The sequence below is a fragment of the Lissotriton vulgaris genome, chromosome 5, assembly GCF_964263255.1.
Source record: "Lissotriton vulgaris chromosome 5, aLisVul1.2, whole genome shotgun sequence".
In the NCBI taxonomy this organism is placed as follows: domain Eukaryota; kingdom Metazoa; phylum Chordata; class Amphibia; order Caudata; family Salamandridae; genus Lissotriton; species Lissotriton vulgaris.
This window is the reverse complement of record NC_141693.1, coordinates 2,010,773,979-2,010,799,192: the sequence shown is the minus strand read 5'-3', so window position 1 is coordinate 2,010,799,192 and position 25,214 is coordinate 2,010,773,979. Positions and strand designations below refer to the sequence as shown.

Below are 25,214 nucleotides of genomic sequence, written 5' to 3'. Positions count from 1 at the left end.
TCCCGCCCGAGCACCTGGTGGTTCAGATGCAGGCTTCTCGCTGCAGAGACGTTTAAGGCATGGGCAAAGCGGGCTGTGGCCCAGGGCCGCAGCCTTCCAGGGGCCCCTGATAAGAGCCAGCTCTGTTCTGCAGATAGTCTTGCCCTGATGACCTCTAATAATGCTTAAACAGATTGTTTTAAATATCTTTTCCTTTAATTTAATATTAATGTAAGTGTTGTGTGAGAGTCCATTACAGACATTCTGCAGAGAAATGTTGTACTTATGTTTCATGAGGCATCCATAATATAAGTTTCTTTTAGATCTAAACAGGACCTCACATTTGACAAATGGGGGTACAGAGATTATTTGCAGTGATATTAGTGAGTTGCTGCTGTGTTACAATATTGTCACTATCCCTGAATATTAGATGTAAACACATTTAGAATTTGGACTTGTGGCCCTGTGCACTGTCAGTGACCTGGGCAAATGGAATGAAAGAGATGAAACTGGATCATAGATTTAAAGCTGTCCTGAGCTGGACCCCCAAAATACATTTGGGCGAGGGCCCCTGAAATCCTTCATATGTCTATGCCGCAATGCTCACTTCTTCAGCGCATAGCAATACAGAGCTGTAGTATTAGTGAGCTGCGTAGAGTTCTCACGCAGAGCATAGTGCCTCACTTTCCAAAGCACCAGCAATCAGACAGATGCTATGCCGCAATAAATAGAAGTTCCTGTTGCTTCTACAATACCGTGGCACACCTCTGAGGAGGCACGTAATTGTCAACACAAGGATCTTAGCTGAAGGTCTAACAGAAACAGGTCATAAGAATGATATTTAAATATAATCTGAGAATTAGCAAAAATTACACCACATATAAATGAGACATGGTTGAATTATCAAAAACCAAATAGTGTGATAGGCTAAAACTGGATTTGCTTAGGCTGAAATGACCTAAGACAGTAAAGCGCTGGCATGTTTCGACTGACTGTAGATTGAACAGCCTTCTTCAGGATAGATCCCCTCTTCTGTAGGATGAAAACAATTCCAAAGATGCAGATTGTGCTTAATTATGTGGCAGTGTGCGGGGAACATAACTGGACATATGTGCAGGACATATTTGTTGATGAGGCAGACCTTAACGCAAATATTTTTGTAAGTGTCTTTTTATATTAATTTCTATGTCTCACACTCTTATGCAATACACCTTGGTACCTATGTGAAGAGTAGACAGAGAAGCTGGTAGTTCTGGTAAGAATTGCATCCAGGGTCCTGTTTGCACACTCTTCTAAAACCATATCTGGTGTGTCTTTATGCTTGTGCACACAGGAAGTTGAAATGTGGTGGATGTGTTCTGAGAATTGGTACACTTATGCACAATTATACAAACCTTAGTTTTGAAGACACCTTGTGGTGTGGTTCTACAGTTGTTGAATCTGCCATCTTGTGATTTAGTAGGCTTGAAAGGACATGGGTGTAGACCATGTGAGCCAGGGGTAGTAGAATACCCAAGTGAGAAGCGTGTCTTAAGGTTCTCTGCATCTTATTCCTTTCAGACATTGATGAGTGCACCAGGAACGTCTGTCCCCAACAGCGCCAGTGCAAGAATACACCTGGGGGTTATGTATGCCTGGAGGCCTGCCCGGCTGGCACCACCCGCACAGAGGCGGGCGTCTGCTCTGGTAAGTGCTTTAGATGTGTAGTGCGAAGGAGGCTCGTGGTGGACTCCGGCTCTGGGACTCACCCTGCACCAAGAGGTCACAGATCTCTGGCTGACACTCTCTGCTTTGTTCACAGATGTGGATGAGTGTAAAGATGGGTCGCACCTGTGCCGTTACAACCAGGCGTGCGAGAACACCGTAGGGGGTTATCGCTGCACCTGCCCCCGTGGCTACAGGTCACAGGACCTTGGACGACCCTGCCTCGGTATGTATATATGTGGGAGCCATAGGAGCTCCATCATAGTAAGCTGTACAGGCCATCTTTGAGGTGCTCTGCCGGAGAGTGTATGGTGCTCAGCATTGGAATAACGAGGGTGGTGCAGGGAATGACTGATGCGCTTTGTGTGTGTGTGGGCCCAATACTAGCACCAGAGCTTAATTTGAGCCAGAGGTTTAATTAATTAAGTGCCGGTGCTAGGCACTGGCACTTAATTGTCAACACCGACACTTATGACATTCTGCCACAAGGGGGTGCTGTTGCTCAATACAGAGATGAATAGGATGACAGTTAATTAATTCAATATATACATTAAAATGACTGTTACCTGCCGCCCAAGCCATTCTTATTGCTGTGGGGGCCTGGAGTAGTATAAATTGTCACACTTGTAAGAGTGCGATGGTTAGTAATTGTGTTGGTGGTACCATTGGCAGCGCTTACAGAGGCACGGGGTGGTGCAAGCTTCAGTGGACTTCTGACAAGAGCCCTGGCACTTATAATTTTTTTACATACTAAGCCCTGGCTGGCACTTTGGTTTGCTGCAGGCGAGGAAAGCGGAGAATCGAGAAACATGTTTGTGTCCCCAGTACTTGGATACCGAGGTGGGGAGGGTACAGGTCAGGATTGTGTGTGTTACTGAGTGTTTGTAGCAGCCCACCCTGTGCGCATGTGATTGTATTTTGTGTGTCTGCACGGATGTGGTTGGATTGAGTGAGTGTGTATTTTTTTTACACATGTGGTTGTATTGAGTGTTTTAGCACCTATGGTTGCATTCTGTATGTGTTTGTGCATGTTTGGTTGTATTCTGGATGTGTGTGTTTGCACACATATGGTAGTTTGTTTTCTGTGTGTGTCTCCATGCACATGTGGTTGTATTGTGTGTGTGTGTGTGTATGCAGGATCGTCTGCATGTGTGCACTTGTGTCAGGGCAGATGTGCATTAGAAGAGTGTAGTAACCTGTATTATATTTATCTTGTTACTTTCTCCCCAGCTGCTCAGACAGTGTGAGTGTGATGCATGGAATGTTGGTGTGATGGACATGAATGGAATGTTTGGGTGCCTGGATGCTTTAGTGTAACATTTGAAGTATGGGCCGAGCAGCAGGCAGACTGCTCCTGGCGGGGCTGCATCACGTGAACTCTACATCCTGTAACTGCAACTAATCAATCTACCTGGAGTAGATCAAGACTACCTGGAGCTAAATACTACAGAGAGGTGTGTGTGTCCCCAGTACTGGGTGATGCCACAAGTCTGGTTGAGGAGACTCAGAAATGTGTGTGTGACAGAGGTGGTGATCCCCTTTATGCCTGTACCTGCCTCTGGGCATGTCATGGCTCCCACCGACCAGCTCTCAGACCCCACATCAGCAAGGTGCTTCATCGTTCTGCCTTGCTCCCTGAGCTGAAGAGAAGTGACTGATCCTAGTGGCAGCCGTGACTTCAGTAACGATAGAGAGTGTGTGACTTCAGAAACTATAGAGTGTGACTTCAGAAACTATAGAGAGTGTGACTTCAGAAACTACAGCTGCGTGGGCAATGTGTCACAGTGGTGTAGTACAACTCACCCCATCTCCTGCAGTATGTCACAGTGGTGTAGTAGACATAGTATACAGCTCATTCGACCTCCCTCCGTCCCCCCTCCTCTGCAATGTGTCTCACATGCTTAGTATACAGCGCACACGCCCCGCAGTGTGTCACACTGGTATAGTATACAGCTCACATCCCCCATCGCAGTGTGTCACACTGGTATAGTATACAGCTCACATCCCCCATCGCAGTGTGTCACACTGGTATAGTATACAGCTCACATCCCCCATCGCAGTGTGTCACACTGGTATAGTATACAGCTCACAAGCCCCCCGCAGTGTGTCACACTAGTATAGTATACAGCTCACTCTCCCCCTCCCATCAGTGTATCACAGTGGTATAGTATACAGCTCACATGCCCCCGCAGTGTGTCACACTAGTATAGTATACAGCTCACACTCCCCCCCGCAGTGTGTCACCCTGGTGTAGTATACAGCTCACTCGCCACCCATCTCCACACTGTATCAGGTGTGGAAGTAACCCTCTTTCCAAGATCTGCAGGACACCCCCACATTTACCCTGTGAACACTGCTCTCTGAATGCCGTCTTTAGGCACAAGTTCAATCTTGCTTGCATTTCCTGTGCTTTATGCCCACCACTACGGAGTGAACAGTGCTCGGGTGCCCTGGCGTGTTGTAACCACCCTTTGCTCTCGTTTCAGATATCAATGAGTGCCAACAGGTGCCCAAGCCCTGTGCCTACCAGTGCCAGAACCTGGCAGGTAGTTACAGGTGCCTGTGCCCCCCTGGCAAGGCCTTGCTTGCGGATGGCAAGTCGTGTGCTGGGCTGGAAAGAACGGCGGGGGGCTCCGGTCTGCAGTCCGAGGTGGCCCGGCCCAGTGGACCCCTGCAAGGGAACTCTCTCTACACCTGGCTGACCCAGAACCAGAACCGAAACCCGCAGAACCAAGGGGGCAGGGGCTGGTGCCCTCCGGGGTACACCAGGCGGAGTGGAACTTGTGCAGGTGAGGCAGTTGGGGCACTGCTCTGGGTGAGGTCAGGCTGTGCATGGCATGAGTGTGCTTAAAGACATGCTGCACAGGGGCTTTACTGTGGGTGAGGTCAGGCTGTGTCTGGCATGAGTGTGCTTAAAGTCATGCTTAAGCCTGGACAAAGCACTATTTTTTATTTTATTTTTTATTTTAAAGGTTTTATATAACGCTGGCTAGACCCGGAGGTATCAGAGAGCGTTACATGAGCATCCGATCAAAGGTACAGGTTCCATCGTTACAAAGGTTACACAGTTATTAGAGCATGGCAACATAGTTACTTGTAAGGTCGAGATGAACAATAAGCACAAATACGTAAGGGGAACAGCAGGCCAGGGAAAAGAGTCAGGGGAGGGGGAAGGAGCTGGGGAAGTAGACAGGTAATGAAGGCAGGAAAGAGAAGAGGAGGGTAAAGGACACAGTATGGAAAGAGATGGGGAGGGGCGAAGGGGACACAAACCGGTAGACGAGTCAAAACAACGTCCAAAGTCCAGTAAACTGTGAACCCACAGGAAGTGGTATCACTTCCCTATCTCAGTTGCGGGAGGCTCCCCATACGCAGTGGACTCTCTCAGAGGGGTCTCTGAGACTCCAAGGCCTACAAACTGGATCCTTCACCAAAAAGGGGAGAGGGGGTGCTTTGGCCAGGGGTGCCATACAATACCTCAGCTGTGAGTGGCTCCCTTGGCGCAGTGGACTCTCTCAGCGGGTTCGCTGAGACTCCAGAGTGTAAATATTGGATCTTTCCCCAACAAGGGGAGAAGGAGTGCTTAGTCAAAGCACACAAATAACAGGGGGCTAGGCAGAGTAGCAGGCGAGGTGAAGTTTGCAAACTAAGCTCGCGTAGTTTGTGAACTTAGCGCTACTTCGCACTACTCGAATTGCATGTAGCACAGTGCAAACACCCGTAGCGTAGTGCAGCGGTCATTTTTTGCTTGCTTGCGGTCCTCAACGTCAAGTTGGCGACCGCGAGCAAGCAAAATGAGATCCCGGCGAGACTTTTTCCTCGTTTGCGATCAGCAACATCAAGTTGCCGATCGCGAGGGTGGAAAATAAACCTCCCAGCGAGATTCTCAACGCGGGGAGGTCAGGTTTCTCATTGTGAGTGGCCGTGTATGCTCGCAACCACTCGCAATGAGAAACTACCAGTCTGCGTCGAGAAAGCTGCTGCTCAAGTAGAAATCTACTCGAGCAGCAGAAAACGACCGCTTGCACTGTGCAAGATGCGGTTTGCACTGATTGCACAGTGTGGACAAGCATCCGGCACTGTACATCACTGCGAACAGCATCTTGCACAGTGCACTAGGCAGGTTGCGAAGCTATGCGTAGCTCGCGTAGTGCAAACTGCACTTTGCGTAGCTACGCGTAGCGCTACTACGCAAACTACGCCCAAGGTTCATGCTGCACAGGGGCTTTACTGTGGGTGAGGTCACGCTGTGCCTGGCACAAGTGTGCTTCAAGGCATGGCTCTGTAAAGTGTGGCATTGCTGGGATCAGGCTGTGTAAAGTGTGGCTTTACTTGGATGAGGCTGTGTAAAGTGTGGTGTTACTGGGATCAGCTGTGTAAAGTGTGGCGTTACTGGGATCAGGCTGTGTAAAGTGCTGTGTTACTGGGATCAGGCTGAGTAAAGTGCTCCGTTACTGGGATCAGGCTGTGTAAAGTGCTGTGTTACTGGGATCAGGCTGAGTAAAGTGCTCCGTTACTAGGATCAGGCTGTGTAAAGTGTGGCGTTACTGGGATCAGCTGTGTAAAGTGTGGCGTTACTGGGATCAGGCTGTGTAAAGTGCTGTGTTACTGGGATCAGGCTGAGTAAAGTGCTCCGTTACTGGGATCAGGCTGTGTAAAGTGCGACTTTACTGGGATCAGGCTGTGTAAAGTGTGGCGTTACTGGGATCGGGCTGTGTAAAGTGCTGTGTTACTGGGATCAGGCTGAGTAAAGTGCTCCGTTACTGGGATCAGGCTGTGTAAAGTGCGACGTTACTGGGATCAGGCTGTGTAAAGTGTGGCGTTACTGGGATCAGGCTGTGTAAAGTGTGGCGTTACTGGGATCAGGCTGTGTAAAGTGCGGCGTTACTGGGATCAGGCTGTGTAAAGTGTGGCGTTATTGGGATCAGGCTGTGTAAAGTGCGGCGTTACTGGGATCAGGCTGTGTAAAGTGCGGCGTTACTGGGATCAGGCTGTGTAAAGTGCGGCGTTACTGGGATCAGGCTGTGTAAAGCGTGGCGTTACTGGGATCAGGCTGTGTAAAGCGCGGCGTTACTGGGATCAGGCTGTGTAAAGTGTGGCGTTACTGGGATCAGGCTGAGTAAAGTGTGGGGTTACTGGGATCAGCTGTGTAAAGTGTGGTGTTACTGGGATCAGGCTGTGTAAAGTGCTGTGTTACTGGGATCAGGATGAGTAAAGTGCTCCGTTACTGGGATCAGGCTGTGTAAAGTGCTCCGTTACAGGGATCAGGCTGTGTAAAGTGCGACCCTACTGGGATCAGGCTCTGTAAAGTGTGGCGTTACTGGGATCAGGTTGTGTAAAGTGCGGCGTTACTGGGATCAGGCTGTGTAAAGTGTTGCGTTATTGGGATCAGGCTGTGTAAAGCGCAGCGTTACTGGGATCAGGCTGTGTAAAGTGCGGCGTTACTGGGATCAGGCTGTGTAAAGCGTGGCGTTACTGGGATCAGGCTGTGTAAAGCGCGGCGTTACTGGGATCAGGCTGTGTAAAGTGTGGCGTTACTGGGATCAGGCTGTGTAAAGTGTGGCGTTACTGGGATCAGGCTGTGTAAAGTGTGTCATTAATGGGATCAGGCTGAGTAAAGTGTGGCGTTACTGGGATCAGCTGTGTAAAGTGTGGCGTTACTGGGATCAAGCTGTGTAAAGTTCTGTGTTACTGGGATCAGGCTGAGTAAAGTGCTCCGTTACTGGGATCAGGCTGTGTAAAGTGCTCCGTTACTGGGATCAGGCTGTGTAAAGTGCGACGTTACTGGGATCAGGCTCTGTAAAGTGTGGCGTTACTGGGATCAGGCTGTGTAAAGTGCGGCGTTACTGGGATCAGGCTGTGTAAAGTGTGGCGCTACTGGGATCAGGCCGTGTAAAGTGTGATATTACTGGGATCAGGCTATGTAAAGCGTGGCGTTACTGGGAGCAGGCTGTGTAAAGTGCGGCGTTACTGGGATCAGGCTGTGTAAAGTGCGGCGTTACTGGGACCAGGCTGTGTAAGGTGTGGCGTTACAGGGATCAGTCTGTGTAAAGTGTGTCATTAATGGGATCAGGCTGAGTAAAGTGGCATTACTGGGATCAGCTGTGTAAAGTGTGGCGTTACTGGGATCAGGCTGTGTAAAGTCTGGCGTTACTGGGATCAGGCTGTGTAAAGTGCGGCGTTACTGGGATCAGGCTGTGTAAAGTGTGGCGCTACTGGGATCAGGCCGTGTAAAGTGTGATATTACTGGGATCAGGCTATGTAAAGTGTGGCGTTACTGGGATCAGGATGAGTAAAGTGCGACGTTACTGGGATCAGGCTGTGTAAAGTGCGACGTTATTAGGATCAGGCTGTGTAAAGTGTGGCGTTACTGGGATCAGGCTGTGTAAAGTGTGGCGTTACTGGGATCAGGCTGTGTAAAGTGCGGCGTTACTGGGATCAGGCTGTGTAAAGTGCGGCGTTACTGGGATCAGGCTGTGTAAAGTGCGGCGTTACTGGGATCAGGCTGTGTAAAATGTGGCGTTACTGGGATCAGGCTGTGTAAAGTGCGGCGTTACTGGGATCAGGCTGTGTAAAGTGTGGCGTTACTGGGATCAGGCTGTGTAAAGTGTGGCATTACTGGAATCAGGCTGTGTAAAGTGTGTCATTAATGGGATCAGGCTGAGTAAAGTGTGGCGTTACTGGGATCAGCTGTGTAAAGTGTGGTGTTACTGGGATCAGGCTGTGTAAAGTGCTGTGTTACTGGGATCAGACTGAGTAAAGTGCTCCGTTACTGGGATCAGGCTGTGTAAAGTGCGACGTTACTGGGATCAGGCTGTGTAAAGTGTGGCGTTACTGGGATCAGGCTGTGTAAAGTGTGGCGTTACTGTGATCAGGCTTTGTAAAGTGCGGCGTTACTGGGATCAGGCTTTGTAAAGTGCTGCGTTACTGGGATCAGGCTGTGTAAAGTGCGGCGTTACTGGGATCAGGCTGTGTAAAGTGCGGCGTTACTGGGATCAGGCTGTGTAAAGTGTGGAGTTACTGGGATCAGGCTGTGTAAAGTGTGGCGTTACTGGGATCAGGCTGTGTAAAGTGTGGCGTTACTGGGATCAGGCTGTGTAAAGTCTGGCGTTACTGGGATCAGGCTGTGTAAAGTGTGGCGTTACTGGGATCAGGCCGTGTAAAGTGTGATATTACTGGGATCAGGCTGTGTAAAGTGTGGCGTTACTGGGATCAGGCTGTGTAAAGTGCAGCGTTACTGGGATCAGGCTGTGTAAAGTCTGGCGTTACTGGGATCAGGCTGAGTAAAGTGCGACGTTACTGGGATTAGGCTGTGTAAAGTGCGACGTTACTGGGATCAGGCTGTGTAAAGTCTGGCGTTACTGGGATCAGGCTGTGTAAAGTGCGACTTTACTGGGATCAGGCCGTGTAAAGTGTGGCGTTACTGGGATCAGGCTGTGTGAAAGTGCGGCGTTACTGGGATCAGGCTGTGTAAAGTGCTCCGTTACCGGGATCAGGCTGTGTAAAGTGCGACGTTACTGGGATCAGGCTGTGTAAAGTGCGGCGTTACTGGGATCAGGCTGTGTAAAGCGCGGCGTTACTGGGATCAGGCTGTGTAAAGTGCGACGTTACAGGGATCAGGCTGTGTAAAGTGCGACGTTACTGGGATCAGGCTGTGTAAAGTGTGGCGTTACTGGGATCAGGCTGTGTAAAGTGCGGCGTTACTGGGATCAGGCTGTGTAAAGTGTGGCGTTACTGGGATCAGGCCGTGTAAAGTGCGACGTTACTGGGATCAGGCTGTGTAAAGTGCGACGTTACTGGGATCAGGCTGTGTAAAGTGTGGCGTTACTGGGATCAGGCTGTGTAAAGTGCGGCGTTACTGGGATCAGGCTGTGTAAAGTGCTGTGTACCTGGGATCAGGCTGTGTAAAGTGCTGCGTTACTGGGATCAGGCTGTGTAAAGTGCTCCGTTACTGGGATCAGGCTGTGTAAAGTGCGACGTTACAGGGATCAGGCTGTGTAAAGTGCGACGTTACTGGGATCAGGCTGTGTAAAGTGTGGCGTTACTGGGATCAGGCTGTGTAAAGTGCAGCGTTACTGGGATCAGGCTGTGTAAAGTGTGGCGTTACTGGGATCAGGCCGTGTAAAGTGCGACGTTACTGGTATCAGGCTGTGTAAAGTGCGACGTTACTGGGATCAGGCTGTGTAAAGTGCGGCGTTACTGGGATCAGTCTGTGCAAAGTGCGGCGTTACTGGGATCAGGCTGTGTAAAGTGCGGCGTTACTGGGATCAGGCTGTGTAAAATGTGGCGTTACTGGGATCAGGCTGTGTAAAGTGTGGCGTTACTGGGATCAGGCTGTGTAAAGTGTGGCGTTACTGGGATCAGGCTGTGTAAAGTGTGTCATTAATGGGATCAGGCTGTGTAAAGTGCGACGTTACTGGGATCAGGCTGTGTAAAGTGCGGCGTTACTGGGATCAGGCTGTGTAAAGTGCGGCGTTACTGGGATCAGGCTGTGTAAAGTGCGGCGTTACTGGGATCAGGCTGTGTAAAATGTGGCGTTACTGGGATCAGGCTGTGTAAAGTGCGGCGTTACTGGGATCAGGCTGTGTAAAGTGTGGCGCTACTGGGATCAGGCCGTGTAAAGTGTGATATTACTGGGATCAGGCTATGTAAAGTGTGGCGTTACTGGGATCAGGATGAGTAAAGTGCGACGTTACTGGGATCAGGCTGTGTAAAGTGCGACGTTATTAGGATCAGGCTGTGTAAAGTGTGGCGTTACTGGGATCAGGCTGTGTAAAGTGCGGCGTTACTGGGATCAGGCTGTGTAAAGTGCGGCGTTACTGGGATCAGGCTGTGTAAAGTGCGGCGTTACTGGGATCAGGCTGTGTAAAATGTGGCGTTACTGGGATCAGGCTGTGTAAAGTGCGGCGTTACTGGGATCAGGCTGTGTAAAGTGTGGCGTTACTGGGATCAGGCTGTGTAAAGTGTGGCGTTACTGGGATCAGGCTGTGTAAAGTGTGTCATTAATGGGATCAGGCTGAGTAAAGTGTGGCGTTACTGGGATCAGCTGTGTAAAGTGTGGCGTTACTGGGATCAGGCTGTGTAAAGTGCTGTGTTACTGGGATCAGACTGAGTAAAGTGCTCCGTTACTGGGATCAGGCTGTGTAAAGTGCGACGTTACTGGGATCAGGCTGTGTAAAGTGTGGCGTTACTGGGATCAGGCTGTGTAAAGTGTGGCGTTACTGTGATCAGGCTTTGTAAAGTGCGGCGTTACTGGGATCAGGCTTTGTAAAGTGCTGCGTTACTGGGATCAGGCTGTGTAAAGTGCGGCGTTACTGGGATCAGGCTGTGTAAAGTGCGGCGTTACTGGGATCAGGCTGTGTAAAGTGTGGAGTTACTGGGATCAGGCTGTGTAAAGTGTGGCGTTACTGGGATCAGGCTGTGTAAAGTGTGGCGTTACTGGGATCAGGCTGTGTAAATTCTGGCGTTACTGGGATCAGGCTGTGTAAAGTGTGGCGTTACTGGGATCAGGCCGTGTAAAGTGTGATATTACTGGGATCAGGCTGTGTAAAGTGTGGCGTTACTGGGATCAGGCTGTGTAAAGTGCGGCGTTACTGGGATCAGGCTGTGTAAAGTCTGGCGTTACTGGGATCAGGCTGAGTAAAGTGTGACGTTACTGGGATCAGGCTGTGTAAAGTGTGGCGTTACTGGGATCAGGCTGTGTAAAGTGCGGCGTTACTGGGATCAGGCTGTGTAAAGTGTGGCGTTACTGGGATCAGGATGAGTAAAGTGCGACGTTACTGGGATCAGGCTGTGTAAAGTGCGACGTTATTAGGATCAGGCTGTGTAAAGTGTGGCGTTACTGGGATCAGGCTGTGTAAAGTGCGGCGTTACTGGGATCAGGCTGTGTAAAGTGCGGCGTTACTGGGATCAGGCTGTGTAAAGTGCGGCGTTACTGGGATCAGGCTGTGTAAAATGTGGCGTTACTGGGATCAGGCTGTGTAAAGTGCGGCGTTACTGGGATCAGGCTGTGTAAAGTGTGGCGTTACTGGGATCAGGCTGTGTAAAGTGTGGCGTTACTGGGATCAGGCTGTGTAAAGTGTGTCATTAATGGGATCAGGCTGAGTAAAGTGTGGCGTTACTGGGATCAGCTGTGTAAAGTGTGGCGTTACTGGGATCAGGCTGTGTAAAGTGCTGTGTTACTGGGATCAGACTGAGTAAAGTGCTCCGTTACTGGGATCAGGCTGTGTAAAGTGCGACGTTACTGGGATCAGGCTGTGTAAAGTGTGGCGTTACTGGGATCAGGCTGTGTAAAGTGTGGCGTTACTGTGATCAGGCTTTGTAAAGTGCGGCGTTACTGGGATCAGGCTTTGTAAAGTGCTGCGTTACTGGGATCAGGCTGTGTAAAGTGCGGCGTTACTGGGATCAGGCTGTGTAAAGTGCGGCGTTACTGGGATCAGGCTGTGTAAAGTGTGGAGTTACTGGGATCAGGCTGTGTAAAGTGTGGCGTTACTGGGATCAGGCTGTGTAAAGTGTGGCGTTACTGGGATCAGGCTGTGTAAAGTGTGGCGTTACTGGGATCAGGCTGTGTAAAGTCTGGCGTTACTGGGATCAGGCTGTGTAAAGTGTGGCGTTACTGGGATCAGGCCGTGTAAAGTGTGATATTACTGGGATCAGGCTGTGTAAAGTGTGGCGTTACTGGGATCAGGCTGTGTAAAGTGCGGCGTTACTGGGATCAGGCTGTGTAAAGTCTGGCGTTACTGGGATCAGGCTGAGTAAAGTGCGACGTTACTGGGATCAGGCTGTGTAAAGTGTGGCGTTACTGGGATCAGGCTGTGTAAAGTGTGGCGTTACTGGGATCAGGCTGTGTAAAGTGTGGCGTTACTGGGATCAGGCTGTGTAAAGTGCTGCGTTTCTGGCATCAGGCTGTGTAAAGTGCGGCGTTACTGGGATCAGGCTGTGTAAAGTGTGGCGTTACTGGGATCAGGCCGTGTAAAGTGCGACGTTACTGGTATCAGGCTGTGTAAAGTGCGACGTTACTGGGATCAGGCTGTGTAAAGTGCGGCGTTACTGGGATCAGGCTGTGTAAAGTGCGACGTTACTGGGATCAGGCTGTGTAAAGTCTGGTGTTACTGGGATCAGGCTGTGTAAAGTCTGGCGTTACTGGGATCAGGCTGTGTAAAGTGCGACTTTACTGGGATCAGGCCGTGTAAAGTGTGGCGTTACTGGGATCAGGCTGTGTAAAGTGCGGCGTTACTGGGATCAGGCTGTGTAAAGTGCTCCGTTACTGGGATCAGGCTGTGTAAAGTGCGACGTTACTGGGATCAGGCTCTGTAAAGTGTGGCGTTACTGGGATCAGGCTGTGTAAAGTGCGGCGTTACTGGGATCAGGCTGTGTAAAGCGCGGCGTTACTGGGATCAGGCTGTGTAAAGCGCGGCATTACTGGGATCAGGCTGTGTAAAGTGTGGCGTTACTGGGATCAGGCCGTGTAAAGTGCGACGTTACTGGGATCAGGCTGTGTAAAGTGTGGCGCTACTGGGATCAGGCTGTGTAAAGTGCGGCGTTACTGGGATCAGGCTGTGTAAAGTGTGGCGTTACTGGGATCAGGCTGTGTAAAGCGTGGCGTTACTGGGATCAGGCTGTGTAAAGTGTGGCGCTACTGGGATCAGGCTGTGTAAAGTGTGGCGTTACTGGGATCAGGCTGTGTAAAGCGTGGCGTTACTGGGATCAGTCTGGGTACAGCATGTTGATTAGGCACATCCATAACTCTTTGTCTCTTTTTGTTTCTCTTCCCTCCTACGTTTCTTCCTCACCTCCAACTCTTCCTCCTCCTTATTGTTCATCCTGCTCTTTCCCCCCTCTTTCTCCTCTTCCCTTCCACCCCTTCCTGCCCTCCCCTGCTCTCCTGCCGCATTTCCTCTCTTACTGCTTCTTTCCCCTGTCTCCTTTCTCTCCTCTGTGATTCTCTTCTCTCTCTGCTCTCTGTCCTCTCCTTCTCTCTCACTCCTCTCCCTCTTCTCTCTAATCTTTCTCTCTCTTCCTCACTCTCTTCTTGCTTTCCATCCCCATCTTTCTCTCTTCCCTGCTCCTTTTCCTTTCCTCCTTCTCTTTCTCTTTCCTCTTCATCGCCTACCCCTTGTTTGGATTCCTCACCCCTATAATCTTCTCTTTCTCCCTCCTTTCTCCTTTCCTATCTTCCTCCTTACCTCCATTTTCCCTTTCTATCCTCCCCCATTGCCCTTCTCCTTCCCTGCTAACATTTGTATCCTCCTCCCCTTCAAATTTTCTTGCTCCTCCTTCTTACCTCTCTGTTCTCCCCACTTCCTATCCTCTCTCCTTTTCCTCTCCTTCTGCTTCCCTTCATCTTCTCTTCTTCTCCTTTTCGCTTGCTCCCTTCCCTGCTTATCTTTATCTTCTCCTTCCTCTGCCGTGCTTCTTCTTCTCCTCTTTTCTCTCTTTCTCTCCCCTCGTCTCTCCTCCGCCCCTGCATCCCTCCCTGCGTCTCCATTACCCTCTTCTCTTTCTCTCCTCCATCCCTGCTTCCCTCCCTCTGTCTCCCTTGCTATCTTCTCTCCTCCACCCCTATATCCCTCCCTGCGTCTCAATTACCCTCTTCTCTCCTCCACCCCTGCTTCCCTCCCTGCGTCTCAATTTATCTCTTCTCTCCTCCACCCCTGCTTCCCTCCCTGCGTCTCAATTTATCTCTTCTCTCCTCCACCCCTGCTTCCCTCCCTGCGTCTCCATTACCCTCTTCTCTCCTCCACCCCTGCTTCCCTCCCTGCGTCTCCATTACCCTCTTCTCTCCTCCACCCCTGCTTTCCTCCCTCCGTCTCCCTTACCCTCTTCTCTCCTCCACCCCTGCTTCCCTCCCTCCCCATGCCTTACCCTCTTCTCTCCTCCACCCCTGCTTCCCTCCCTGCGTCTCCATTACCCTCTTCTCTCCTCCACCCCTGCTTCCCTCCCTGCGTCTCCATTACCCTCTTCTCTCCTCCACCCCTGCTTTCCACCCTCCGTCTCTCTTGCCCTCGTCTCTCCTCCACCCCTGCTTCCCTCCCTCTGTCTCCCTTGCCCTCTTTTCTCCTCCACCCCTGCTTCCCTCCCTGCGTCTCCCTTACCCTCCTCTCTCCTCCACCCCTGCTTCCTTCCCTCTGTCTCCCTTGCCCTCTTCTCTCCTCCACCCCTGCTTTCCACCCTCCGTCTCTCTTGCCCTCGTCTCTCCTCCACCCCTGCTTCCCTCCCTCTGTCTCCCTTGCCCTCTTTTCTCCTCCACCCCTGCTTCCCTCCCTGCGTCTCCCTTACCCTCCTCTCTCCTCCACCCCTGCTTCCCTCCCTCTGTCTCCCTTGCCCTCTTCTCTCCTCCACCCCTGCTTTCCACCCTCCGTCTCCCTTACCCTCTTCTCTCCTCCACCCCTGCTTCCCTCCCTCTGTCTCCCTTGCCCGCTTCTCTCCTCCACCCCTGCTTCCCTCCCTCCGTCTCCCTTGCCCTCTTCTCTCCTCCACTCATGCTTCCCTCCCTGTCTCCCTTGCCCTCGTCTCTCCTCCACCCCTGCTTCCCTCCCTGCGTCTCCATTACCCTCTTCTCTCCTCCACCCCTGCTTTCCTCCCTCCGTCTCCCTTACCCTCTTCTCTCCTCCACCCCTGCTTCCCTCCCTCCCCATGCCTTACCCTCTTCTCTCCTCCACCCCTGCTTCCCTCCCTGCGTCTCCATTACCCTCTTCTCTCCTCCACCCCTGCTTCCCTCCCTGCGTCTCCATTACCCTCTTCTCTCCTCCACCCCTGCTTTCCACCCTCCGTCTCTCTTGCCCTCGTCTCTCCTCCACCCCTGCTTCCCTCCCTCTGTCTCCCTTGCCCTCTTTTCTCCTCCACCCCTGCTTCCCTCCCTGCGTCTCCCTTACCCTCCTCTCTCCTCCACCCCTGCTTCCTTCCCTCTGTCTCCCTTGCCCTCTTCTCTCCTCCACCCCTGCTTTCCACCCTCCGTCTCTCTTGCCCTCGTCTCTCCTCCACCCCTGCTTCCCTCCCTCTGTCTCCCTTGCCCTCTTTTCTCCTCCACCCCTGCTTCCCTCCCTGCGTCTCCCTTACCCTCCTCTCTCCTCCACCCCTGCTTCCCTCCCTCTGTCTCCCTTGCCCTCTTCTCTCCTCCACCCCTGCTTTCCACCCTCCGTCTCCCTTACCCTCTTCTCTCCTCCACCCCTGCTTCCCTCCCTCTGTCTCCCTTGCCCGCTTCTCTCCTCCACCCCTGCTTCCCTCCCTCCGTCTCCCTTGCCCTCTTCTCTCCTCCACTCATGCTTCCCTCCCTGTCTCCCTTGCCCTCGTCTCTCCTCCACCCCTGCTTCCCTCCCTGCGTCTCCATTACCCTCTTCTCTCCTCCACCCCTGCTTTCCACCCTCCGTCTCCCTTGCCCTCTTCTCTCCTCCCCCCTGCTTCCCTCCCTCCCCATGCCTTGCCTTCTTCTCTCCCATGCAGACATAGACGAGTGCCAGCTGCGGAGCCCGTGCCAGCACGAGTGCAGGAATACAGAGGGCAGCTACCGCTGCCTGTGCCCGGCCGGCTACCGCCTTCTGCCCAATGGACGCAGCTGCCAAGGTGGGTGCGCAGGGCCAGTCCCGAACGTTCATGCTGCACAGGCCTCTCTGTAAGAACTGTGCATTTAATCATGTGTAAGACACTCATCCTCTGACTCTCTCTTTCTTCCCACTCGTGCGCCATCTCTTCCTGTCGCTGCCACTACATTGTCTTGGACTCTCTCTCTCTCTCTCTCTCTCTCTCTCTCTGTCTGTCTGTCTCTCTCTCTCTCTCTGTCTGTCTCTCTCTCGCTCTCTCTCTCTCTCTCTCTCTTTGTGTCGCCCTCTATCACTTTCCTTCGCCCTTTCTTCGTCTCTGCCTCTGTCTGCCTCTCACTGTCTCTCCCTTAATATGTCTTTATATGTATATGTATCCATCCCTTTCTGTCTCTCTCCATACCTCTCTCCATCTCCCTCGATCTTCCACACCCTTGCTCCCTCTCCCCCTGCCCCTCTATCTCGCTCTCTCTTTCTCCCTTTCTCTTTCCTTACCTCTTTATTCGTCTCCTTACTTCTCTCTCTACCTCTCACTCTCTACATTGTCTGTCTTTTTATCTTTATCTTTTTCTTTTCGTTTCATTCTCTTGTTTGGTTCTCTCTCCACCTCTTCCTGTCTTTCTCTCTCCATGACGCTCTCTCTCCACGTCTCCCTGTCTTTCTCTCTCCATGACGCCCTCTCTCCACCTCTTCCTGTCTTTCTCTCTCCATGACGCCCTCTCTCCGCCTCTCCCTGTCTTTCTCTCTCCATGACGCCCTCTCTCCACCTCTTCCTGTCTTTCTCTCTCCATGACGCTCTCTCTCCACGTCTCCCTGTCTTTCTCTCTCCATGACGCCCTCTCTCCACCTCTTCCTGTCTTTCTCTCTCCAAAATCTTTCTCCACCTTTCTCTTTTTCCCTCTCTCTCCCTTTCACCAACATCTCATTCTCTCTCTGTCTTCCTATATCTTTATTGAACTATGTCCATGTCATTCTTCTATTCTCCACTCCATATGTGTCTCTTTGTTTCGGTCTCCTCTGTCCTTCCCACCGCTCTCCACGTCTTTCTTTTTCTCTGCACCGCTGCCTCTCCTCTCTCGTTTTTCCATCCACTCTTCTTCCTGTATCTCTCTCTCTCTTTTTTCTATTTGTCTCTCTTTATCTCTTTCTCGCTCCCTCCTCTCTCGGATCCCTTCACCCTCCCAGATGTGGACGAGTGTGCAGAATCCAGAGTGACGTGCGGCGCGGAGCAGATGTGCTTCAACACGAGGGGAAGCTTCCAGTGCCTGGACACGCCCTGCCCGGCCACCTACCGGAAAGGACCCAGCCCGGGGTGAGTCCCGGGGTGCCCTGTGGGTGGGGATTCTCTTCTGCCCCCTGCGAGGCGAGGGTGGGGGTACTCTGAGCATCTCGCGGCGCTGGATACATGGGACTCCCGGCCTGGTTACATTCACACATGCATCCATTAGAGTCCATAGACAGGAAGAGCCATGATCAGGTGATAGACACCCCCACTCCCCCCTGCCACTGCCACATCCCCAGATAAACCCCCTTGTGTGGCAGTGTGTGCCGAATGATTTTTCCATGGCCTGGCGTGGGGCATGCCCCCTCGGGGCTAGCCCCACATTGTCCTGTTGCGGCTCAACATGATTTAGCAGAGTGAAGGTTTCTGAATACCCCGGCTGTACATTATGGGGCCATCTAGTGGTTAGCTGCCAATCGACTCTAAGCACTCTAATCTACTCGACACCACTGCACGCTGACACTGCACTCTGTGACACTCTTCTCTATGCCACTGCACTCCATGACATTCCATTTCACCCTGCTTTATGCCACTGCAAGCTACCCTCCACCACTCTACCCAGAGAAGTAACTAGAGCCAAATTTCGGGGGGGGGGGGGGGGGGGGGGTGGGGGTGGGGGGGTGGGGGGGGGGAACTAAGAAAAAATTTCGGGGGGAGCTGAACCTTTAATCAGTAGGCAGAGTGGAGCTGCAGGGGCTCTTAGAAGGGGCGAAACAACTGCAAGGCCTCATTAACATTCAAATGCTCTTTTAAAGACCTGTGAAACGTTCGGGTGCGGCTGTGTGTGTGCCCGGGATCTGTCTCATCCCGGGCTGCCACACACGAGGGGGGGGCTGAACCTCGGTGAGTTCAATGGGTGTTGTGCGCCTGACTCTACCCCTACTGCACTCTGCACCACTCCATGCCGTTGCACTCTAAGCCAATGCACTCTTCACCACTATACTCAAAACCAATAAACTCCACGTGACTGCACTCTACGCCAATGTACTCTGTACAACTGCACTGTACCCACTATACTATACTCTGTAACACATTACTCTATGCCACTGCACTCTACACCACTCTACTCTGTCACGTTACTCTACATCACTCTATACAACTGCATTCCACTGCCCCCTCTGTCACTGAACTCTGTGCCACTCTACTCTGCACCACTCTGCTGTGCGCCACTGCACTCTACTCTGCACCCCGCTACTGCACTCGATGCCAATGCACTCTACATCACCATACTCCATGCCGCTCCACTCTACACCACTGCACTCTACACCACTTCACTCTATGCCTCACTGCCCCACTCTACATTATGCCAGTGCACTCTACCCCTCTCTACTACGCATCACTGCACTCTACGCCACTGCACCACTGTACTTTGCACCACTCTACTCTAGGCCAATGCTCGCTACGCCAATGCACACTCTGTCACTGCACTGTATGACACTCTACAAGACGGCACTCTCCACCACTAAACTCCATGCCACTCTACTCTATGCCACTATACTCTACTCTGCACCTGTGCACTACCCGTCACTGCACTCTACTCAAATGCAGGCTATGCCACTGCACTCTAAGCCACCCTACTCTGCATTACCCCCACTCTATGCCACTCTAATCTATTCTGCACCACTGCACTCCCCGCCACTCTACTCTATGGAACTGCACTCAATGTCACTCTACACCTCTGCACTCTAGCCTGCACCACTTCATTCCACCCCGCACTACTCCCCTCTACACCACTTCACTCTACTCTGAAGCAATCTACTCTAGGCCACTGCACTCTATGGCACTCTACTCTATGCCACTGCGCTCTACGCCAATTCAATCTACTCTGCACCCTTCTACGTCACTGGACTCTGCACCACCTAACTCAAAGCCAATGCACTCTATTCCAATCTATTCTGCACCACTGTACTTTACGCCACTTCACTATATTCCACTATATGATGCTCTACTCCACTCTATCCCACTCCACTCTACAGCACTCTACTCTACAACACTGAAGTCCACTCTATGGCACTCTACGCAACTCCCTCTACAATACTCCATGCCACTACACTCCAGTCTGTTCTACGACACACTGCTCTACTGTACTCCACTCCACTGCTGCCCTCTAAGCCAATCCACTGTACGCCACTCAACTCTACGCCACTCTATACCAATCCACCCTCCTGCACTACTCCACTCTATGCCACTCCACTCTACAACTATATCTACTCCGCTCTAGGTCACTCTACTCTATAACACTCAACTCCACTCTATGCAACACACTCCATGCCACCTCACTATACTCTACACCACTCCATGGCACTCTATGCCACTCCACTCTGACATTCTTTTGCACTCTCTGCCACTCAATTCTACTCCACTCTGTACACTTCCACTCTATGACACTCTGCTCCCTTCACGATTCTCCATAACATTCTATATCAGTCCAAACCACGACACTCCACCTACTCCACTCAACTCTACTTAGTCCACTCTGTTCCACTCCATAATATCCTACTCTATGTAAATGTTAAAGTGTTCAGGAATTTATATAGCGCCAATCACCGAGCGGTTTCTAAGCACTTGCTTAGGGAACCCGTCCTGGTATTCCCCTGTGAGATAACCCCGGCAGGGTATCCGCAAGGTGAAAGCCAGGCATCCTGCCGCGAGGGGCCGTTGTGGAGATTAAGCAAGCTATTGCCCAGAGTCGCAGAGTGTGAACCCGTGAGTCGAGAAGGCACCGGAGCGAGAACTGTCGAGTCCATGGATATTTTAGGATTCAAGACCCCGCCGAGCCGGGAATTGAACCCTGGTCCCGGGCTGACCTCTGCTTCCAGGTCTGCCTCCTCTAACCAGTGAGCCACACTTCTCCACTCTACTCCAGTTTACAACACTCCACTCCACGCTGACACTCTTTTCCACTCTATGCTACTCCACGCCACTCTACGACTCTACGCCACTCCATAACATTCTGCTTTACTCCAGTTTACAACACTCCACTCTCCTTTACCCCACTAACTTTTAGCAATGCTGAACAGCAGCCACGCTGGTGTAAAACATGGCTAAACACATTGGTAAAGCCAATAGCTCTTGCACAGGCGAGGCCTAATGGCTTTGCCAATGCTTGTTCAAATCTGTGATTGTTAGAGCCACAAAGCTTCCCTCATCACCCTTTCCCCACTATATTTGCAGTTAATTCCCTCAGGTGACGTCACAGCGCTACATTAATGTGACATGAGGGAGTTAATGCCAATGGTCAGTGAGGGACAAGGACCGAGAATTAAATGTTTATTTTTATTGATCAATTAAAGTTGCAGAAGTTAAACTAAGCATCATAAATCAAATTTGTTCTCCATGATTCTGCATTTTCCCAGAGCTATCCTACACCACAGATAACCGAACAAAACGTATACACAGTTTATAACAATAGGCAATTAGGGCCTTTGTAATCCACATTACAACATAAATGTTTAAATTGCTGCAGCTGAAGCGAAATCATGTGACAAAAGCACATTTAAAAGCCTTTTATTTAACAATTTGGGTGCTGCGGATTTCAAGCCCTTACATGCAAAATTTAAAGCTAAACTAGAAGTGACAGAATGCAGCCTTTCTGTAATATTGCTAATCTTTTGGTGACACACGTGACACATGTGACACGGGGTCACTAATCCCTGGACATTAACAGAAAAATATTTAAAATGTGACCAAAGAATGGCAGTGCTGCCCTGCAAAGCATAAGCGGATGAAGAATCATTATGTTACATATTGTTGTCTGTATACGATTGCAACGGTGTCATGTCTCCTTTTCAAACGTACAGCGCACTGACGTCATGTGGTTGAGTGTAACCCTGGGCGGTGAACTCTGCTCCGCTTGTGGAGTTTGCAGAGTTTGCAGAGTTTTCTACACTCCACGCTGCACGGAGCTAGCGGAGTTCTGAAAAGCTCCGCGTAGCGGAGCAGAGTTTTTTTCCTCGCTCGCGTTCCTCAACGTCAAGTTGGTGAGCACGAGCGAGGAAAATTAACCTCCCAACAAGATTTTTCCTCGTTCGCGATCGTCAACATCAAGTTGGTGAGCACCAGCATGAAAAATTAACCTCCCGGCGAGATTTCTCGCCGTCAGGTTTCTCATTGCGGGTGTTGGCGAACGCTCGCGACCGCTCGCGTTAAGAAACTACCCTTTCGCATTGAGAAAGCTGCAGCTTAAGTAAAAATCTACCCGAGCTGCAGAAAAGGAAAGCAGGGACCGCTTGTGCTGTGCAAGGTGTCGTTCACAATGATTGCATAATGCGAACAAGCATCCGGCATTGTGCAATCACTGCGAACTGCATTTTTGTATCGTACTCCTCCGCTCGTGGAGCTCCGCGTAGTGCGGCAGAGTTATTTTTTTGCACTTCATGGAGTTCCGCGTTGTGCAACTTCGCGAACTCCGCCCAGGGTTAGTTGAGCGCGTGTATAAAAACGCAAGATATTGAAATAAATACTAGTGTGCCTGTACAATTAAAGTTGCAGACCAACACAAGTGATTACCATGTCATTTGAAGAAATTCCTAACTAAATATATTTCCAGGTAGCACAGCAGCAATGAGAAAGTCGCATTGTACCCGAGAAATACTGTGCACACTTTGCCATAACCATTTGCGGTTATATATTGGACAAGGGTAATACTAAATATATAGGTCTGAACAAGTAAATGAATCTCTGAAGATTTGACAACGAATTTCAATTTTTGGCTTTATTGTTTGATTACTTAAAATCATGACAATTAAAAGGAGTACTTCTTACTTACAAAAGAGTTAAAAAGCAGGTCACAGAGACAGATGATTTAAAAAGCGAGAGCGATGTTGCCAAGAATTAAAAAACAGATGGTGGATACAAAATGATTTAAGAAAGAGCGGTGATGTTGCTAAAAGTTACTTAGGGCGAAATATCCGTGGTAGTTATATGTTCATAATTGTCCGAATTCACGGTTTATCTAGTGTTTAGCATCGCTAGATAGAACAAAATCATCATTAATGAAAACACATAAAGAAAGGCTGGACTTTGACATACTAGAAGAAGTAAAATGGGGAGAAGTGAAGCAGTAGAAAAGACAGGGTTTGAGGATTGGCTCAGAGTGGTCAGAGGGTTGTTGGAGGCTCAAGTGACTTCACAGGAGTGCAGGTTGAGGCGGGAGTGCTTGCAGACCTGACTTTCCTAGATTTTTGACTGCTCTTGTGACAAATTTGGTGAACCGATTGTAGAGCATAGTGGTTTTTTTTTTTGGGAAGTCTTATATAGCGCTCGACTTACCCTTGGGCATCTCGGCGCTTGCATTGGGAACCCGTCCTGGCCTTTCCCTGTGAGATAACCCGTACTGGGCATCCCCAAGGTGAAGGCCAGGCATCCCGCCGCGGGGGGCCATTGTGGAGATTAAGCAAGCTTAATGCCCAGAGTTGCAGAGTGTGAACCCATGATTAGAGTGGGCACCGAAGCGAGAATTATCGAGTCCGTGGACAATTGGGCTCAAGACCCTGCCGTGTCGGGATTTGAACCCTGGTCCCGGGCTGACCTCTGCTTCAGGGTCTGCCTCCTCTAAACAGTGAGCCACACTTCTCCATGAACTTTTCTGGGTTCATGTCAGCTATGATGGCTTGTCAACATGATCACACTCCATGATCACACTCCATGCCTATTCCATTCGCCCGCAGCAACTTCCTTCTGTCGTTAAGCAATGCGGGGCAGACGCAGACCACATGCTCAATTGATTCTGAGTGGTAGCTGCACCCCCTGCACTTGGTGCTATCACTTGAGCTGCGCCATTCTGGTAAGCGTCTTAAGAAGGACCATTTGCCAATCCTCAGCTCCATCAACGTTTTCTTCCACGAAACTGCGTAAGTGCTTGATAGATAGGGAGCCTCTGTCCCTGGTTTAAATTCCAAGATGACTGTCCAAGCTTGTTTTCTTTTGGACAATTGTGCCCTATCTGAGTGGAAGGACCAGAGTCGAACACTTCTTTTGATGGAGAGCTTTAAGGTCTGCTGGGATGGATTTGTACCCCGGTATTCTTCAACATCAAGTAGTTACAAGGAGTGTTCAAGGGGGCGTCGGAGTTTTTGGCCAATTTGGTGAGCCGATATTTCTTTCCAGAGCCTGGGCTCCAGACTACCTGCCCAGGAGTTGCGCAGTCTAATACACAGCTTGCTGCATGCGCCGGCCTCGACGCCTCAATGATCTAGTAGCCCAAACTCAAACCTTACCTGGGCTAGCGATGCAGATCTGGGCAAAAGTCATAATCACTGGAAGATTCTGGGTATTATTTGGTTAGCATGTTGTGGTTGGTCCCCAGCATGATCTCTTGGCCATATGTTAAATACTGTGTTATCTTGGCTTTCATTACTGTTAGGAGCTGTTTTCGGCTTGGGCCGAGAAGCTGTCTTGCGAGCTTCATTAGGGCGGCCTCAAGTGACATGACTTTTGCCCTAACCACTTCTTTCTGGTTTAAAAAATTTGACAACCGGCATCACCACCATAATCCAAATTTATCTATCAGCATACCCACATTTTCTTTTTTTACTCCTGTTCACCCGCCAGAAAAACTAAATGCCTCCAAGAACTTTGTGCCATCCCCACCCCTACTCCTGTCCTTGCTTGCCTGTTCCAACCAGTGCAGACGCATCGTATCACTTTTTTCTAATTTTACTTGTAGCCATGCCGCACAGCCTCGCTGATGTATAACATGGCTACAAGATATTGGTAAATAGCTCTTGCATAGGTGGAGCCTATTAGCTTTGCCAATGCTTGCTTATATAATTAGCGCGCATTATGTATGAAATCTTAACACAAGTGCAATAACAAGTGCTTTCTTTTCACGCAAAAGACCGTAGTCAACGCCCTTATAACATCGCGGCTTGACTACGGTAATATTCTGTATCTGGGAGCTAACAAATCAGTAGTCGGCCGACTACAATTGGTCCAGAACGCAGCAGTCCGTCTACTGTGCAAAATTCCTAAAAACTCCGGAGTCTCGAGTCCCCGCCGGGAACTCCATTGGCTCAGGGTTGAAAACAGAATCCGCTTTACAGCCCTGAACTATATGTTCAGAATTAAAGCGGGCACGGCACCTAAATACCTTCTAGCTCTAGCCCACCCCTACACTCCCAAGCGTAACCTGCGGTCACAATCGGCGGCCAATTTCTGTGTGCCGAGATTCAAATTGGCAAGAGTAGGTGGCAGATCTTTCGCCCATCTGGGACCATCCCTCTGGAACACACTCCCTCCCTTCATCCGAAAGGAGGAAAATTATGCCAGGTTTAGAAGGCATGTTAAGACCTGGCTATTTGAACAACAATCTCAATAGCCCAAACCCTTCTCCTGTCTTTCTAACTAGCTGTGTCTAGGCGCCGGGAAACCCTTTTTGGGTAGCTGTTGCGCCCTACAAATTGAAAAAATTTGTTTTAAAAAAAATAAGAACTAAACCTTCATGTCTGTCTAGACTCATTTCTGAAATTTCTCCTTTTTGCATCTTTACTACATGGCCCTGTTGTGAGACATATTGCCAGCTTACAGTGGGTCTTTAGCTCACTGTAAGCTGGCAATATGGCAGGTTGGGTTTACTGGCACTCTTGGCAATATGGCAGGTTGGGTTTACTGGCACTCTTGTTTGCTTTCTTCTTATTCGTTAGCTTGTGTGGGCTTTACTTCCTCTTCTTATCTTGTTTTTATCTCCTGAAGGATTAATGCATTACTTGTGT

General features: G+C 50.4%; 1 protein-coding gene across 1 annotated transcript in view; it reads left to right on the top strand.

Moving 5' to 3' along the window:
* HMCN2 (hemicentin 2) overlaps positions 1 to 25,214 on the top strand; it is a 563,480-nt gene that overhangs the window by 527,202 nt on the left and 11,064 nt on the right. The window contains exons 85-89 of the mRNA XM_086924818.1: positions 1,540 to 1,665; positions 1,781 to 1,909; positions 4,170 to 4,472; positions 16,126 to 16,245; positions 17,406 to 17,532. Coding sequence (XP_086780944.1) covers positions 1,540 to 1,665; positions 1,781 to 1,909; positions 4,170 to 4,472; positions 16,126 to 16,245; positions 17,406 to 17,532 — 805 coding nt within the window. The remainder of the gene's footprint in view (positions 1 to 1,539; positions 1,666 to 1,780; positions 1,910 to 4,169; positions 4,473 to 16,125; positions 16,246 to 17,405; positions 17,533 to 25,214) is intronic.